We start from the raw sequence: 20,544 nt of genomic DNA on the forward strand, positions 1-20,544 counted from the left end.
TCTGGTACCCTTTATTTAGTTTCTGGTACCCTTTCACTAGCAGTTTGCAGTGAGAAACCTGTGAACCTTTTATCTGAGAATCTGTATTAAGGCTGATGTACAGAGGATAGATCAAATGCATTTCAACTGGATCAATATCACTGTGATAAAGAAACAGACAGACCAGCTTGCATATGTCATACTACCCTGTATAGTAGATCACTGCTGTTCATGTCTGGATTTGGGTGCTGTCCTACAGTGTTGTTGTGTTTATTATTGAATTCTATTTGTACCTCAAATGAAAATGCTGCTGTAGGTAATTAAAATAATCAAATCATCCCTTCTCCTCTTCCTCCCCAACTAATGAAATCTTCCTTTAGCTATTCTATAACCTTCTTCTGCAACTCTGAATACAGACTCCTCACTGTCTAGCTGCGATTCCCTGAAATCAACTTCACAGGAATGTCCATCTGTGCTTTTCTTTAGAGCATTTCAACACAATTACGGTTTGCAGCAATGCTTGGATTAATCAAGTTTGCATTTAAACGAAATTGACATTGACTGAACACATTTAAAGTAATCTCATAAAATAAGGGATGTGGATATAATTGCATGGGATTATACAGCTGTACTAGTTTAAACACAACTGGTAGGCTACACTTTAGTCCAGGCTAGTAATAATGTCCTTAATCAATTTTGGAACTGCAGTTTTACTCAAATAGCATGCCTGGGCTTGTAAAGAGCTGGACTACACTTTTTTTTGTTTGTCTTTTTACATGGCCCGTCTTGTGGAGTAAGTAAGAGCAGTCAAATGCAAATTCCCCTTTATCTCCCAGCGACATTAGAGAGGCCATCTTTGTTAAATGTGCTTTTGGAAATGAATAATTTGTCATTGTTGAGTGTTCTAAAGGTGAACAACTCATTCAGTGAAAAAAATGAGCGTATAAATGACTCTAGATGTATTAGTATTGTTACTTTCAATGATCATCTGTTATGATGAATGGCACTCACCATTCAGAATGATAAGCCAAAGATATATGTAAATCCTGACCATTTCATAATGTCAGGTCTATTGGGCCTGCTTTTCTCTCTTTCCCCCACTACGTTTCATTTAAATCACTCCGCTCTTTCACCACTAAGCCTGCTTATAGTAACCACATTGGCCATTGGCAGTGGATCATAAAACACATGCCATTGCATATAGAAATGACTATTTAAAATATAGAAAAGAGCTATAAAAAGCAGTGGTCCCAGGATTTGAGACAGGGGCTGTTTATGTTGTCAATCAAATCCAGTACAGTGATTAAGACTCATCTCTGTCTTAATGAATGCAAATTGGCACATCTGCTATGGTGGGCTAGCCGTCCAGACTGTTCAATTTGCCTGATTGATCAATTATCTTCCTCCCGGTGCTTCTGCGGAGAACGTGAATGTGAAGAAAATTGTCTGCACAGAAAGAGCGAGAGGAAGAGAGGGAAAGGAAAGCCTCTGTTGCAAACCCTTCACTCTACCCATCAAAATACAGATGCTTTATTTGATTAGGCAAAAATCATGATGGAAATTCTTTCATTTTATTATAGTGGCGCTATCAATTTAACGATGTAGTCCTCAAATAGACAAATACGTTGCTCACTTTGACTCTTGGCACTTGACAAGATCTACTCCTTTCATTTATGGAGATGAATCTTGCTTCTCAGGCAGTGGACACCAGACACCTTGCAACGGCATGACATGCTATGTATTTATGCCCGACAACTGCACTTCAATGGCCCACATAATGCAGTGATGATATGATGGAAACATTTGTCCTTTCATTTTAGTTTATCTCTCCAATCCAAGTAACCACACCAAGGCTTCCCAGTTAATACGTGTATACACACGACTGTTCCTGAAATGCAGGAATCAATCATAGAAATGAATAGTTGAAAAAGCGTTCTACTGTGAGATGGTGCTAGTCTTTGTTGAATATTATGACCATACTCTTGTTGACTTAGGCTTAGTGAGTAAGCACATTGTGATAAACATCAAACGCCTAGTGGCTCCCTCTGTGGAGCATCAGAGACAGATTCAGGCTTGTGTATCTATAGTTGTGACATTCCAAGATAATGGGGACAGTCACATGAGGCTCAGGCTGGCACAGAGAGAAGCTGTCACCACTCCTGGCTCTCTGGAACATATTATAACAGTCATAATAATAATAATAATAATATTAACAACAATCAAAGCTATATACAGGTGTGGCCAGATCCGGAGGACACGAATAGCAGAGGTCCTTGAAGGCTTTCCTGAACAGCACTGCCTTGAGCTGTGTCTTAAAGGAGGCCAGAGACTCTGCAGCCCTAATAGTGTCTGGAAGAGACTCAGCCCTAATAGTGTCTGGAAGTGCGTTCCACAGCCGTGGAGCCGTGCAACTGAAAGCCTTGTTACCCATAGTGTTTAGTCTGCTGCGGGGCTGACAAGGGGGACAGACATGGAGGAGTGAAGGGTGCGTGTGGGGCAGGAGGGTAGAATGAGGTCAGACAGGCACTTGGGTCCAGAGTTGTGGATAGCTTGGTAGGTGTGAAACAGGATTTTGTAGTCGATGTTCAGTAGAAAGTAGTGCATACAATGAAGTCTGCTGTAAACATGCACCTAACAGTATTTGTCTCAATAAAACAAGACAAAGGTGTAAAAAATCCAAGCTTCAGTCTAAATTGAATACTTGGTTTCAATTTCAGACATTTTGTTTGAGTCATGAACAGTCAGTAATCACCATACTGTATCATATTATGACACAGTGTTGCATCCCAGGAGAACATAGAGCTGCTGTGTACTGAAGAGATTCCCCTGCCTTAAAGTTACTGGCATCACACGGATCATGGCACTTACAGATGTAGGATCTTCATTTGATCATTTTCCCACCCAGCAGGAAATTCAAACTTGTAGTGTATTTGAGTTTTTAAAAGTCTTCTAAGGTTTGAACTGTCAGACTTGATTTGCCCTGACGAAAAGTGTATCACCCCCTACAAAAATGTCTATTATAATCCACATAATAATGATAATTTCCTGTTGCTGCAGGATTTTTTCCTGCTGTAAGCAAACTGGCTCAAATTAAGATCCCACATATGTACCTCACACTCCAGTGATGTCACTGACTCGCCCAATCCTGGATGATTAACCAAGTTTGAAAGATTAATCTAAAAGGGGTCAGGGGCCTAATTTATGTTTGATATGCACAGATGACAACACAAAAGACAATATTACATTTTAATTGGCAAGTGCTTAACGTAGCGACTTAACTTTGGGTTGGCCAGTGCCCAGAATCCCTCTGTGGTCCACTAAAGCCTTGTTTGACATTTGAGATGGCTGAAGGGTACGCATAGTTAGCTGCACTGGCTCGTCTGCGTAAGGTTGCTTGGAGGGAGAATCTAAAAGCCCACTTCCCTTAATTAACACATGTTTTTACTACACTTATTCTACATACAATGTCCACACTATACATCAGGGTTACACTGCCTGCAAAGTGATATAATCTGGCAAGATTTCAGAACGCATTGGGCAGTACTCAGCCTTTTCATCTTTATAGTGCCATCATTTAATTTGATATGTTCCCATAAGTTGTACTTCATCATATGTTGTGACTAGTTTACCTCATGGTCTAAATTCCTCATCTGTTTTCTTCAGCAGCACCTTCTCATCCTTACTGCTATGCAGCTACAGCTCTCTCTCTCTGAGCATCCATGATATTAGAAATACACCTTAAGCTCAGTCAAATGTTAGTTCTATTGACATAGATGTATTAAAGTAGATTCAGGGCATTCTGATACACCAGCCGATCCCAACTTTAATATTCCAGCAGAAAAACAAATATGTACTTTTGGGCTCTCAAGCTTTATTAAAATGACATTAATTTGCTTTCCCCTTCACTTTTATAACCTATGATACATTAAATAATTTCTACCTATGCCTGGTTTGTATAATTATATCCATAGAGGGGGTTTGGTAGAGTACTATGCATGGTGAGATATTATAACTGTAATATTTAGTATCTGATAAGCTGTATTGGCGACTTTATCTCAGAAGCCATCTCTGTATTGATATATTTGTCGCAACAGGATTCTTTATGGGATTGGTAGTGAGTAGGATATGAATAGAAGTGTCAATTTCTCCCCATACATTCATACTATGAAGACTGAGGCCGTCAGTGTCTGGGAACGTGCTCTGCAAATGTGACTTGAAATGGAAATGCAAGGGTCAGCCCTGAACACGTATTTAGGCTGATCTTTAATACATTTTTTATTTTGTTCTAATATTCATATTTAGGTAATGGATTTGATTTGAAAAACGAAGCAAAGGGCTATTTACCTACATCTCTGCTGTCTGTATCCAGTTCAGTACAGGTGCTTGAGTGTTGCTGTTGCTGTGTATTCCAGGAAAGTCCTTTAAAGGTGCAATCCAGGATCTTAAGCACTTACAAATTCGTAATATACTGTATCATACAAAATGCAAAAATACAGTGAGCTCCAAAACTATTGGGACAGTGACAAATGTTTTGGCTCTGTGCTCCAGCACTTTGAATTTGATACAATGACTAGGTGGTTAACGTGCAGTACTTTTTGTACACAGTCCCCCCATTTTAGGGGAGCAAAACTATTGGGTCAAATTCACTCATATGTTTATTAAAGTAGTCAAAAGTGTAGTATTTGGTCCCATATTCCAAGCACACAATGACTGCATCAAGCTTGTGACTCTACCAACTTGTTGAAGCCATTTTCTGTTTGTTTTGGTTGTGTTTCAGATGATTTTGTGTCCAATAGAAACAAAGTGTAAATAATGTATTGTGTCATTTTGGAGTCACTTTTATTGTAAATAAGAATAGAATGTTTCTAAATACGTCTACAGTAATGTGGATGCTACTATGATTACGGATAATCCGGAATGAATTTTGAATAATGATGAGTGAGAATTACAGACGCACAAATATCATATCCCGAAAGACATCCTAATAAAATACCAAAATACCAATACATGCTAACCTCTCCCTATTACAATAACAGGGGAGGTTAGCATGTCGTGGGGGGTATGCTATTTACGCCCCTGTAACTTAGTCACCAGTTTTGGCTCGTGAGCGAGCACTACTTTCAAAACTGCTGTCTGAAATGATACAAAACCGTTGAAGCATCACTTTAACCTGTACAATCAGTCTGCACCATCAAAACAAACACCGTATTCTGAGCAGGCCAATGAGCACAGGCATATATATAAGCACCTATAAATAAACAAGGAATCACGAATGTATAACTTGAAAGCAGAAATAGCAGCACTATCTTTGCATAAAAGACCAGATAAAACACTGTGATATATTTTTGTCGATTGTGGTTTTAGGAAATATGCTTGGCACTGCAATCCTCTTTCACCTGAGTCATTTCATCTGCCTCCACATGTGACTAGGGAGCGATACTAATACGTTCACTCTGATTTACAGTAACACACACTGTACTTTATCACTACACAATGAAAGAATGGCACACAAACACTACTCCATTTTTACTTCCAGTGTCAAGTTGTTGGCCAGGCTTTGTTTTACAAATGTTTTCTGTCATCCTCTGAAAGAAGCCAAGCTCCTCTTGTCATATAGTTTTATATCGTTTGATACATTTTTCGGATTTCTTCTTTGTAGTTCCTAGATAACAGAACCGTTACCCTTTCGCATGTACTGAGGTGCAGTACACATGTTGGTTGAAAAGCCTTCCTTTGCATCGCTGAGTGAAGGAGTGCTAATGGTTTTGTAGCCAGTCTCCTGCTGGGTTTCAAAGTGCACCTCTTTATAGGACAAGGACTCCTTTTCCTCTGGGCTTTCACTAGAAACAGGGTCACCACTGTCTTAGGAGTTTTTTTCTTCCATGAAAAAAAAACAATAGTGATAATTTTTATGTAAGTCTTTCATAGAACATCCTATTTCAGTCCACATTTATGTAACAAACCGTGAATGGACTATGATTGTCTCTTCTCCCTCACGTTCACTGTGACTTGGTTGCTGTGGAAACCCATGTCAGTGTTTGAGAAAAACAGAGGACATGAACAGTGAAATCTTCCTCAGTTTATCACAACCAGTAGAGTCTCCAATGAAGTGTGAGAGTGTGTGCACGTGTGTTTGTTAGCCATTTGCCCCTGTTCGTCAACAAAGCCTCTGCACTCTTCACTTTGATGCTTGTTACCAGGTTACAGCCAATAGTTTTTTGTTTTCGGGCACATGTCGTGCTTCATTGACGTCAGAGTTTTTTTTCCATCCTTCCCTCTCAAGTGTGATACGTATTTTTCATTTCAAAACTAGGTCTTCTTGGAGAGGGTGGAATAAAAGGAGAGAGAACAACAGCCATGGCGGTCCCCGGTAAACATTACTCTCCAATGACACTAATGAGCCATGCTCTAATCTCAAGTGCTGAAGCTCTGCACTCGCAGCTTTGTACAAATAACACTCACGCTCATTCACAAAGGGAAAAAAAGAGAGATGACACACGAGTACATGTTTTTTAGACTGAATGACAAATTACACAGCATTCGGGCTCTTTTTGTTATATATATAACATTTTCCTTCTGCTGCTCATCTGAGTAGGATTTGTATTATGTTGCTTCTTTGTCATGTACTGTGTCCGTAGCTTAGGGAAAGGCGCTGTGTGATTGAAAGGTATTACTAGTGTTTCAGTGGTTTATGTCCTCAGACATGTTTGTGATATAACCACTGATGTTTTTGTTGCTGTTAAACTCTCTTGTGTTAGAACTGGTTGGTGTGGGTGCAGTTCACTTCTTGAACCCAGTCTTGGGGCAAGTGAGACAGATCCTAACCTGTCCCTAGGTTACCCGGCACCTGGCAGGGGGACAGAGCCCGCTGGGCTGGATTACCTGGCTCATCATGGCCTGAGTCTGAGCAACAGCATGAGCAGCAGCATCTTACACAAGCAACACTACACAGACCTGAATATAGAGTATAGTCTAATGATATAGTATAATATAGTATAGATTGCATTTTGATTGCTGTTACAGTGCTATTGGGGTTGTTAATTGGATTCATACTGACTTTCCTTTTTCCTTTTTAAAACGTTTGAATTATTTGTGTACTTATTTGTCATTTTACTGCATTGTTAGGAGCTAGTAGCATACGCATTCCGCTTATAGCGTTCCGATATAACATCTGCTAAACTGTGTACGCGACCAATAAACTTTGATTTGATTTGAAAAATAAAGCAATCATTTGCACCTTATTACATGTCGACCAACACTTCATTTATGAATCCACAAAGTGAGAAAGATTGAAAACTTCCTGTCAGGAAAAGGAACAAGGCATAGAAAATGACAACATGAGTGTTCAACCTAATTATTACACATACACTGAACAAAACTATAAATACAACACAACCATTTCAAAGATTTTACAGTTCATATAAAGAAAATAGTCAATTTAAATAAATAAATGAGGTCCTAATCTATGGATTTCACATGACTGGGCAACGGCGTAGCCACGGGTGGGCCTGGAAGGAAATAGGCCTATCCACTTGGGAGCCGAGCCCAGCCAGTCAGAATGAGCTTTTCCCAACAAAAGGTCTTTATTACAGACAGAAATACTCCTCAGATCCCGCAGGTGAAGAAGTCAGATGTTGAGGTCCTGGGGTGGCGTGGTTACACGTGGTCTGTGGTTGTGAGGCCGGTTGGACATAGTGCCAAATTCTCTAAAACAACATTGGAGTCAGCTTATGGTAGAGAAATTAACATTCAATTCTCTGACAACAACTCTGGTGGACATTCCTGCAGTCATCATGCCAAATGCGTGCTCCCTCAAAACTTGAGACATCTGTGGCATTGTGTTGTGTGCAAAACTGCACATTATAGAGTGTCGTTTTATTGTCCCGAGTACAAGGTGCACATGTGTAATGATCATGCTGTTTAATAAGCCTCTTGATATGCAACACCAGTCAGGTGGATGGATTATCTTGGCAAAGGAAATGCTCACTAACAGGGATGTAAACAAATCTGTGAGAGAAATAAGCTTTTTGTGCGTATAGAACATTTTGGGGATTTTCTTTTCAGCTCATGAAACATGGGATCAACAATTTACGTGTTGCATTTTATATTTTTGTTCAGTATAAAACAATGCATAATACGTTGCATTGCATTCTAACAAGTCTCACCCCCAGCCCTTTGCTAATGCTAACACCAGAGCTCACCCCCAGCCCTTTGCTAATGCTAACACCAGAGCTCACCCCCAGCCCTTTGCTAATGCTAACACCAGAGCTCATCCCCAGCCCTTTGCTAATGCTAACACCAGAGCTCATCCCCAGCCCTTTGCTAATGCTAACACCAGAGCTCATCCCCAGCCCTTTGCTAATGCTAACACCAGAGCTCATCCCCAGCCCTTTGCTAATGCTAACACCAGAGCTCATCCCCAGCACTTTGCTAATGCTAACACCAGAGCTCATCCCCAGCCCTTTGCTAATGCTAACACCAGAGCTCATCCCCAGCCCTTTGCTAATGCTAACACCAGAGCTCATCCCTAGGCATCAAACCGTGGCTAATGGAATATTTCTATGATCCTATTGATTCAACTTGAGATCGTGAGGGAGAAAGCATCTCCAACACTCAAATACATGATTGAATGTAATAACTGTAACACCAGGAATGAAGACCTTTACTAATACAATTCTTTGCTCTCTACCTCATTGTTCTGGCAAATGTTTGTGGATTACATTTAGCTGACATCATCCCATAAACACTTGAATGATTTCAACATTGCCATGATATATGATTCCTTTGTGTTTTACTTTATTAAAATGTCTTAAGTGATGTATTCTTTAGTTTCTAGAGGCATATGGCACTGATTAACTGGCACAGGCCTACCATGGCGTATGGTAAAACTCTTTGTAAAGCAAGGCCTAACTTGTAATGAAAATAATTCATTACATGCAGCTCAGTGGCAACATGCAACACCATGTTCAGAGAATAACCACTTCATTATTCTTTCAGGTTCATATAGGAACAGCCAGATTGACAACCTTAACAGACACGTCATAAACGTCAGAATATGTAAAATAGGTCACACATGAGCTGCCCTAATTTGGTTTGAACTACTTTAATGACAGACATGCCACTATTAGAGCGCCTTGGTGCCCGCTGTGTAGTGCAGCGCTGACATGAGAGACCACAGTGACCAGAATGGACAGAGGAACAGCCACGAGCCCATCCCAATGGGTAGTGTGAGACGCCCCACCCCTCCCCTCTGCCCAGGGGCGAGGGCAGAGCAGAGTTACTTGGAAGGAGGAGGGGGAGGGGGTTAGCTGGCATCATGCCACCCTCCCCGACTAGCCTGCCTGAGTGAGGAGGGGGTGTCAGGGAGGGAGGAAGGGCTGCTGATTGATGAGGCCAGGTCTGTGGTCTGGGTATAGAGTGTTGCAGAACAGACGTCCTGCTGGCACATCCTGCCCTTTCCCTCCTCTGTGCGCCCCCAGCCCTCCGTGCCCACACCAGCCCTCCACACCCGCCTTATCGGAACTCCTAATTGTCCTTATGAATATTTTAGAAGCGAGCAGGAATGGGAGTTGAGGGCGGGGGTACGGTTTCAAGGGCTCTGACAGCTAATGATCCACTCTGGGGGTACAGGGAGGAAGAGATGGGGAGAGAGAGAGAGAGAGAGACAGAGAGACAGAGAGACAGACAGGGAAAGAGACAGGGAGGGAGAGGCGGAGAGAGAGACAGGGAGAGAGACAGAGAGAGACAGGGAGAGAAAGACAGGGAGGGAGAGACGGAGAGAGACCGGGAGGGAGACAAGGAGGGAGACAGGGAGAAAGACAGGGAGAAAGACAGGGAGAGAGACAGAGAGAGAGACAGGGAGGGAGAGACGTAGAGAGACCGGGAGGGAGACAGGGAGAAAGACAGGGAGAAAGACAGGGAGAGAGAGAGAGAGAGAGACAGTGAGGGAGGTCGGGAGGGGAAGATGTGAACTTAGTGAATGGTTATTTACTTTAATTGTATACGTTTTTACACCTTTTTATGTTGAATGTAATCTATTTTCATCTACAATATACCCACATGGTGCTCTATAGATGTCTAGAGCTAGTTGGATGTAATGGAGCGTGTTCGTCTCATTTGTTCCCAATCTTTTAAAGATGTAGATAATGATGACTTTGAGATGCCTTTATCCTCAATTTGGACTTCAATTCCCAGTTGGCAAAATTTTCTGAAAATATCCACGCCGCTGATTGAAAGTGTGTTCTCTTTGACTGTGGCAACTAATATCTTTGTCGCGTCCATCAATCAACAGTCTCTGAGCAGCTGTCTCTCTGAGGGAAAAGTATTGCTCGCTGCAGTGCAATGGATTCTTATTCAATAATATAGCGGCTATATTTATCAAAGTGATAATCTAGCCGGTCAACCACAGTAATTATCTGCTTTATTGTACATTGAGCTGAGACGGAGGCTTTCTCTTCCCTGTCTGCCTCCTTTAGACACGCGCAGACCACTGCTCAGTTAGGCTCACTCTCCTTTTATATGTCTGCATGTGTTAGTATTTTTGGTGTGTCAGCTTGGAACTAACTGTTGTCTCGCCATTGTCCTGTTTTTGGAGGGGATCGGATTACAGACTGTATATTGTTTCCCAAACAGCTGCAGACCGATAATAATAACCAAACAAAATGCAGTCCGTCCCATCCAACTGAGGAGGCCCTGCTGCTGCATTTCCTTTGATTTGAGGAGTCAGACAATGGTCTGACAGAGAGGTCATATCCTGATATCACTTAGATCACTGATGATGTGGAATGGTCATGAGATTGAACCAGATATGTCTGGGAATCAAAACCCACTTTCCTTATCTAGCCCTCCCTACTTCCCTACTCCCATACCAGTAACATGACCAGTACCAGGGAGTAGACAGGAAAAGCTTTTAGGGCCCTTGGTAATGGCATACAATACATACAGCCACTAGATAGAGTGCAAACGAGAACAACCAACAGTTCCTTTCCCCCCCTCAAGTGAAATCTACAGCACCAAAGGAAAAATGGGAGCATACTCACACTGAAAGACTTGTCTCTTAAGATGTTACATAAGAGAAATATATTTGTGAGCAGATGAAAGCCTTGCTATCAGCCGCCTCCCCATGCTGATTCTCAACTGCCTTCACACTCAAAGAGGCCCTTTTGATAAGCACATTAGATGGAACGGACTGGACACAATGGTGATGTCATGAGGATTAGCATGCCACCTTGCTTAGTGCGGCAACAGGCACAACAAGCTCATTCACAACAGTGCAGAATGAGCAGGGTGGGGATGAACTCTACAGAAGGAGAAATAGTTCAACTATACATACTTTGTATAGACTATAATACAATAATAATGGCTCTTAAAGTATGATATTGGTGTATGTTCTGTGTAGCTACCTTTGCACACTGGAAGACAGCCTCTACCTGCCTTCTCTCCACATTTGAGAAGTTTGTCTTTTATAGCGGCATTCACTGTCTTCTTCCAACCTCCCTTTTATTCAGGTACAGTACATGAATAAGTGAAATCTAAAAAGCTCTTGACACAAGTGGGGGGCATTGGAGTGTAATGGTGTTCTATCCAAGGCAGACTGTTTCAGTGAAAGAGCTTCACAAGGAACAGGGAATGTAGGTGGCTTACGCAACAGCTTCACAACTGCCTCAGCTCCACTTTATTTTTAACTCCTGAAATGATGGTGGCCTCAGTTTTGAATGTGTATGGGGCTATGATATAAACTCTGCGGTTGGCGTTCAACTCAGCCAATTGTAAAAAAAAATAAAAAAAATAATACCCTGTCAGTCTTTTGAGTGTTACATTCATGTTTATTTTATGTGACATAAACACTGATCTTTATAGAACACTATACTCTATAGTGGGTGAAATGTAATATAAAAAAAATATAAAGATTTTTAAAGAGTACAATTGACAGTACATTTGACACACTGCTCCAAAAACTCCAAATACTCCTGTGTATGTTTGTGAGTTTCAGCTAAATTAACAATTATTGGCACTATGGAGGAGATGAGTGATACAGGTACACTAGATTGTCAGTATGTTGGTTTGGCATACAATACTGAGAATGGAGAGACACATTTCAAGGCCTGAAAAGCAGAAAGCCTGTTCTCTTACTGCTAAATTCACACACTCACTATGATGTCCAGCTGGTTTGATGTCAGAATCCCCGACTAACATGTTTGGTGTATAGAGACACATTTCTATCAATCCAGGTCTGGATAGCTGTGAGAAAATAGCTGCTGGCCTGGTTCCCACTGAACTTTATGAGCCTCCACGGGCCTTGTGAACAGATTACACAAGTTCACTCGTCACTACTCTCTGACTGCAGCTCCGTACACAGACAGACCCACCACCCCCACCCAACCTCCATAATAAATGTTGTTGTTGAAAATCTCTCCGTTCAACTGTATTCATACCCCTCCAACTTTTCTTTCTTAATAAGCATAAAACCACACAGCTTGACATGACTTTTGAAAATTCGTTTCAGAGCTAGAATTTGAAAAGCAATAGAAGGGAGGCTTGTTTTATTTTGGATTTTGTTTACCATACTTCCCACGGGGCAAAAACTGTTTGAATCAACGCTGTTTCCATGTCATTTTAACAACAAAAAATAATTGTGATGACATTGAATCAACATAAGATAATTTCATGTTTTTTTTCCACCCAACTCTTAACCTAAATGCAGTGACATGGTGAAATGTTTTTGTTGATTTCACGTTAGTCGACAACTCAACCAAATGGAAATCAAAACTAAACATTGAAATGACATCTGTACCCAATGCGTTCAGAGTTGGTTGGTTTTGTTTTCTAGGTTTTGTGTAAGATTTGAATTGCTTTACCAATACTTTGATGTATTTGTATTATGGAGTAAAATCCTTGGCTGGGGGAAGGTTTGATGGCCTTCAGGGTTCCATGTGGCCCCTTCTAAGGCCATGTCGGTGTGAGACTGTTTGTGATTGGCTGGGCCGGGGAACCAGGGCCTGACAGGTGTTTGGTAGAGAGACACCTGTTTGGCCATGTGCTGATTTAGTGATCCATTTACTGGGAGCTGCGGGCAGCGTCTGTGGGACACCAGAAACATGCCAAGTCATTTAAGGAGGAATAACGGCCATGCTGTCCCAGATCTTCACTCTTGAGCATGCTCAGCTAGGAGCACCTCGGAGGAAATATTCACTCTTCTTTAGGCATGCATGATTATGTCCTCATTTTAAGTGATGTTGCATTTCAGGACATCTCTAATCAGGGTGATCAATATTTACTTATGAATCCATCTCTTATGGACAATGACCTAGATATGAGCACTCGTTGTTAGACTCTGTGTTGTTTAGTCTCAGTGCAACATGTTCCATGGTTTGTTCTGAATGCTGAGTGTCCCTGGCACTGGATGTTTCCACTGGCCCTTCTCTGAGTGATCACGGCCAAGGGCCAGAGGGGTGCGGCTGGTTGGAGGCTTGTTGTGGAAGTGCTGCCTGCTGCCCTGCCCATCTCACACAGCCATGGCCGACCAGCCCAAACCAGCTATTCACATAATGAGCAGGTCGGGACTTTAATTTGCAGGTCCTGATCAGATCTGTGGCAGTCTGGTGGAGAAAGTGCATAGTTTCCGTAGTAAACACAGCCTTTACGGGAGCCTAACTAAAGAACAGCCTTAGTAAACAGGAAGGTGTTTTTTTTTTTTAGAAGAAGAATGCCCCTGCTCTGTACCACACCAAACACAAGTGCATCTAACTGCACATTTACACATGTTGTGTATCATTCTCAGGGCCGGCTCTAGGCATAAGCGACATAAGCGGTTGCTTAGGGCCCCCGGCCTATAGGGTAACTCAGTTGGGGTCTCAACTTTTGAGAGTTAGAATAGTAGATTACACAAGGTGCAATTTCGACATTTGATTGTGCACCAGCAGTTTTTCTCATGTTATGTCAGTCACTGACAGTCACTCAATTAATGCAAGTCAGCATTTTTTTTTTAGATTGTTAAGTTACTCTAGCCAGCTATCTAAACTTGTAGTAATCATGGTCAAATTATCGACAGGGCACGAAGGGCACTTGCCCAAGGGCCCTGACCTACAGGGAGCCTCCAATGATTTTATTAGTCAATGTCACTCAGATATCGTATTAACATGGCATAAGTCATGGCTAAATGTGTAAAATTGCAGGAAATTAACTCTGAAACATATTTTTTTCCTATTCGCCATTCAAAACGGGGGCCACTAAAAAAATTGCCTAGGGCCCCCAAAAGGCTAGGGCCGGCTTTGATCATTCATTACTCATGAGACTTTCTCTCTCTCCTCAGCAACACTGTCAGACAGAAATGACTGATGAGATTTAGGTACTTTTCAGTTCTCCTGCTTAAGCTTTTATATTCTACACCATTTCATCATGTGCCTAAACTAGAGTAGAGGGTCGTTTAATTCAGTACTGGTCAATTTGCTGGGATCAACTGAGCCTTGGTAGACAGGTACATTGTAACCAAGTTATGTTTCACAACATTTCAAGCCTAGGAAATCCAACAGTAATGTGTCATACAGAGCTCGTCAGCGTGTTGGTAGCGACTGAAAGCAGGGTTGGGTAAGACACGTTGTTAGATAGAGATCAGCCGAGACACCACTGTACTGTCAGAGAGCTGTCAGCAGACGCCAGCTGCTGCTGCAACAACCATGAACACACACACACACACACACACACACACACACACACACACACACACACACACACAGCAGCCAGTGCGTTACCTCCAGGGTGATGGAGACGGAGGCAGAGACTAAGGGCTCATTAGTGTCTTTGGGCCCAACTACACTCCCTCACACTGTGACCTCTCCATCCAAAGGAGTCAGTGGCCTTGCTGTAGATATCTGGCTCAGACGCACCCCAGAGACAGGGGAGGTCACAGCTCTGGACCTGCACCAGTGTGCTAGGGGAACCTGAACAACACACATATAAATTAAGCTTGATTTGCTCTGACTGGCTTGATATCACATGCTGTCCCGAGCTGTCATCGGCTCATGTAAGCACCGTCATTCAGACTCTTAACGAAGACAAGAGAACCACTCCTCTGATAGAAAGTTACCACAAACACAACACTGGTTTTATTTCCTTTGTTTTATAGTGTGGGATTCTTTTAAGCTGTAAAACAAATCTCATTGGACTTCTATATCACAACACACCATACTGTGTGCTCGTTCCTCTTACAATAATCACTCCATTTCATGCTCTAATAAGCGTCTTTGACCACATATAATAAACTATTTTATTTGCTACATTACTTAACATTGATAAGATCCTGCGAGTGGCAACCATGCAGAATTAAAGTCTGCAACGGTTTGAACTGCTGCTCTGTGGGATCCTCTTATGCCGTGGTGTCTTCCAGCTGGGTGGCTTATGATAACTGAAAGATAATGAAATATGTATTGAAACACACACATGCAGCGAGAGAGAGGGAGGGAGATAGAGGGAGGGAGATAGAGGGAGGAAGATAGAGGAGAGAGAAAGGGTCAGAGACACAGACAGATAAATATTTAGTTTCTCCCATGCTGAAGATCTCTAAATGATGAAAGGATAAGGAGTGATATTTCAATTTCTCTGTCATTGTCAACCATTGCATAGGAGTACAGTACCTGTATCGTTCACAGCTCACACTAGCACACTGGCAGGCCAAAAAAATAAGAAATTAATTCAAGATATGTTTTATTATTTATAAATGTACATGCTAGGGCAGGTTTATTATAATGGTTGCGTTATGAATTATTAAATTATTAAATTAATTTGCGTCTTGACTTGAATGATGTCTTATATGTTTATATTTTTGACAATGTTCATGTTTTGTTCTGGGAACAGGTTTGTAGGGGATGTATTTTAACCTAGCTAGACAGAGAGTCATGTGGTAATAGACTGAGTTTCCTGCAGTATACATTGTGTGTGAATTGTGCAATTTTATTTCAGAAATTAAGAAACAAAGGCCATAATGACCTGTGTGCCAGTCCTGATCCAGATGACTGTTTTGGGCACAGCCCCCTCATGGACGACCGTTTCGGCAAACTAAGCGAAGAGAGTGATTTAATGTACAAGCGCTGTGGTGTAAGTACTTCCTCCCTCTCCTGCCATTTTGTGTTGATTCCTGTTTTTATGTTGATGTTCACTACAGGCGCTAAACAAGAAAGAACACAGAGGCTGTGATAGCCCGGACCCCGATGCCTCATATGTCCTCACCCCTCACACAGAAGAAAAGTATAAAAAAATTAATGAGGAGTTTGATAATATGATGAGAAATCATAAAATCGTAAGTAAATGCAATGTTCTTGCTGCTTGGCTTTGTGGCACAAAGGATTTTGACCTTTTGGTTTTTATTTGTTCTTATTTGTTCATTATCCCACCCTGCAACCTCTGTCAACTACTATAAGCAACCATGGACTATTCAAGCATAACCTTTTTTTCCATTCATTGGAAGTGTAATTGTTAATTTTGTTTATTTGTACTGCAACTTATTTTTTGGCACAGCCTGATAAGATCACATTGTTGTTGATAGGTTTAACCTTTTCAAAGATCTTTTGGAATTATCACGTTTCTTCACATTATTTGAAACATTTGAAAACTATATGAAAAGGATAGTGCATTTTTTTATTCCAGAGGAGAAGCTTCTTTATTATCAATGTACATTTCCCCCTGGAAAAAAAGAATATTCCCATTCTGGCTTAAATATTGACTTGTTCTCTAGCTTTAGTGATTGATGTGTTTTTTTTCCCAAAACTCAATTTTCACCCCCAAGCTAATGTGAAAATTGAATCTCTTTTAGTCCCACAGTGGCCAGATCATGTGACTGGGGAAATAAAATAATGTTTATCTCCCCTTTGCTCATTGTATGGTCTTTCCTGGTTCCCCATCTCCTGTTGGGGCGTCCTCCATTCACCTGAGCAAATCATACAAAAAAAAGGTGCTATCTAGAACCTAAAATCTTCTTTGGCTGTCCCCATAGGAGAACGCTTTGAAGAACCCTTTTGGGCTCCACGTAGAACACTCTGTGGAAAGGGTTCTTCATGGAACCCAACAGGGTTCTACCTGGAAGCAAAAAGGGTTCTTCAAAGGGTTCTCCTATGGGGACAGCTGAATAACCATTTTAGTTTCTAGATGGCTTCTTTTTTTCTAAGTGTGTGATTTTCCAAAGTGAATGGAGGACGCCCCACTAGGAGATGGGGAACTAGGAGAGACCATACAATGAGCAAAGGGGAGATATTTTTTAAAGTCCCCCTAAAGTACAACATCAGTGGACTATCACTGTGTATTTTCCAGTCCTTCATCAAGCTACTACCATTACACAGAGCTTAACCTTGAGACAAGAGTGATCTTATTGCGGGTGGCAATCATAGAATCCTGCATAAAGTATAGAGCTTCAACTGTTGTTTTCTCTAATTCTGACATGGAGGGCACCACTGTTTGCAATTAACACACTAATAATAGCACTAACTGACTGCCTCACTGGACTATGCTGAATGGAGTGGTCTCACTGTCAACAGTCACTCTCACACACTGTGGATAGTTAGCACTGCACAGACATGGAGGAGAGTAATATTAACGTCACGTGATTATAACTCATCATTCTTACTATACGTTTTTATCCAAAATGCTTTCACATTGTTGGAAATGACACAATTACACCATCCTGGTTAAAAGAGAAAACGTTGTTTTGCAGTGCTGACTATTACAGTGCAAGACTGAACACCTGGTACACAGCTAATGGGCATGTTTTGGAATATGTCATGTTTTCAGTGATGTGTAATGATTTTATATAGCAAAATGATTGTTTTGTGCATTTACAATAACATAGTGTTAATTTATACATTTTTTGCAATATTATTTATAAATATATTATACAAGTTTATGACAGCATCATATGTAGTACAGCAATTTTTCAGATTCCACTTTAAAGAATATTATTCAAGACAGTTATTATTTAATCCCATTACAAACCAAGGGTATATTTATTTGTGGTCATTTCTTGGCCATTCAGACTAAATGCGATGTTAATGGAAGTGAATGTGTAAGAGTGTACGATACACTTGTATAATAAGCAACCTGGATTAGGAACATGAACAACTTGCCAGCTGCAGTTGATTTGCCATCAGTTAATAGGACTGCTCTGTTAACCATACCGATATGATTGATGTGGCACCATCACAGATGCCATCTCTGCCGTCTCCTTCCCCCTGTGACCCTCAGCCCAGTGCCAGGTCTTTGATTCTCCCCATGTCTGTGTGTTTCCCTCCTGTAGCCCACAGCGCTGCCCCAGCAGAACTTCTCCATGCATGTGGCAGTGCCAGTCTCCAACCAGAACACCATGTCCTACAACCCAGGAGGCTCCATGAGCAGCCAGGCCCAGGCCGTAGCCTCTCTGAGCGACAGTGGGATGCTCTCTCCCGCTCAGGCCTCCTTACACAGGAATGTGGGCTCCAGCGGGGGCCAGCAGAGGCCCCCTAGTCAAGGCAATGCAGGTCAGTACTGTTACATTTCACTGTTTTTCTCTCTCACTACAACGGACTCTACATCCATGGTGGTAAAGATTCAGATCTTTATCCACCAGTTTCACTCTTGCTCTTCCAGATATAACTTTCTCCATATTTGCCTGATATGTGATATGTCTGCAATGGGCCTATTTGCATCTAGTTTATGAAAAAAAGTCCCACTTATTTGAAGGGATCTTTCATGACTCAAGCAAATGTCCAGTGGTGTCAGTGAGCTCATGTTACCACTTGTTCACCGCTCTTGTTTATAGTAATGGTTGCATTATGACTCATGTTTGACACCTTTTTAAGACTTGTATTGCTCACAGGAAGTGGGATGAACTGGTAATGTTTTAACACAATAGCTACATCCTCTGTGTTGCGTGGAGGGGTCTGTGCATTCAGCCAGTCCATGCCTCATCAGGATGCAGAGTTCTGTATGGTAAAAATAGCACTATGCTTGAAGTCCATCTGCATTGGAAATAAGTAATGTGTGACTTTTGTATTCATTTCAGTCACATGAAAAGTGGTAACCACAACTGCAGCATGACCACCTAGCTGGGTAAAATACAATTTCTCTATTCTCTGGGGAGCCACTGAAACAGCAGGGCAGTCTTTAGCCTTACTGCCATCTCATTCACCCAGTTTACAGCTGAATTCATGTGCACTGTGCCTGTAAAGTACCCACTGTACCCAAACACATACAGTACTGCTGTATACCTATTCAGTGGGTAGATTCACAGGTAAATAATATTTTGTTGTTCAGTTCCTTGTACTAGGTTATTACCATAATAGGTAAACAAAAGCAAGGCTACTGGCTGGTGGTGTTGTGGTCAGAATACTAAAGTGTGGACCTGAACATGTCCCTTTTACAAACTATGGAATACTGGCATAGTTGCCTTAAAGAAAAAATTAGGGCCATTCCTTGGCAACTTTGACTTGGATGACTGCACAAAGTAAGGACAGGGCCAATGGCCCACTCACCATAGAACCAGAGAGAATGCATTCCCTCTCACTGATAGCTCCCAGTAGTGGTAGAAGTGATGGAAGTTGTATGGTGTTGCATGTTGTTTCCATGCATTCCACTATTAAATCCTAAACATTTCCAGACACCTCATATTATGCTCTACGTCAGTGGATAACTGAGAGAATGACCCCAGCCTCTTTGGAGGGATTGAGTGCAGCTCTTCCCTGATCCCTGTGGCTCCCAGCTGAAGGATACAGATGGTTAATAATATAATTTCGTGCATCTCATTAGGTGGCATGCTGGGTAGGACAGACCTGGCAGTGCCAGCGTGGCGTGAGCCCCAGCCCAGCGGGTACAGTAGGTCCTCCAGGAGGAACTCATTAGGTCTCTGTGGCTCTGCCCAATAGGCCCTCACCTCACTGTCTGTGGCTCTGCCCAATAGGCCCTCACCTCACTGTCTGTGGCTCCGCCCAATAGGCCCTCACCTCACTGTCTGTGTCTCTGCCCAATAGGCCCTCACCTCACTGTCTGTGGCTCTGCCCAAAAGGCCCTCACCTCACTGTCTGTGGCTCTGCCCAATAGGCCCTCACCTCACTGTCTGTGGCTCTGCCCAATAGGCCCTCACTTCACTGTCTGTGGCTCTGCCCAATAGGCCCTCACCTCACTGTCTGTGGCTCTGCCCAATAGGCCCTCACCTCACTGTCTGTGGCTCTGCCCAATAGGCCCTCACCTCACTGTCTGTGGCTCCGCCCAATAGGCCCTCACCTCACTGTCTGTGGATCTGCCCAATAGGCCCTAACCTCACTGTCTGTGGCTCCGCCCAATAGGCCCTCACCTCACTGTCTGTGGCTCTGCCCAAAAGGCCCTCACCTCACTGTCTGTGGCTCTGCCCAAAAGGCCCTCACCTCACTGTCTGTATACATGTACATGTGCCTGCGACATGGCCTGCGACATGGCCTGCGACATGACCTGCGACATGGCCTGCGATATGACCTGCGACATGGCCTGCGACATGGCCTGCGACATGGCCTGCGACATGACCTGCGACATGGCCTGCGACATGGCCTGCGACATGGCCTGCAACATGGC

The 20,544-nt window shown here is 42.3% G+C and overlaps 1 protein-coding gene across 3 annotated transcripts in view; it reads left to right on the forward strand.

The window, feature by feature from the left end:
* LOC110495445 (myocyte-specific enhancer factor 2A) overlaps positions 1–20,544 on the forward strand; it is a 95,193-nt gene that overhangs the window by 56,806 nt on the left and 17,843 nt on the right. For 2 of the 3 annotated variants that reach the window (XM_036954863.1, XM_021570730.2), the window contains exons 5-6: positions 16,139–16,273; positions 18,260–18,479. In XM_036954863.1, coding sequence (XP_036810758.1) covers positions 16,139–16,273; positions 18,260–18,479 — 355 coding nt within the window. Of the gene's footprint in view, positions 1–15,936; positions 16,072–16,138; positions 16,274–18,259; positions 18,480–20,544 lie in introns of all 3 variants that reach the window. The other variant, XM_021570721.2, reaches the window with a different exon arrangement.

The sequence above is a fragment of the Oncorhynchus mykiss genome, chromosome 2 (genome assembly GCF_013265735.2).
Source record: "Oncorhynchus mykiss isolate Arlee chromosome 2, USDA_OmykA_1.1, whole genome shotgun sequence".
NCBI classification, from domain to species: domain Eukaryota; kingdom Metazoa; phylum Chordata; class Actinopteri; order Salmoniformes; family Salmonidae; genus Oncorhynchus; species Oncorhynchus mykiss.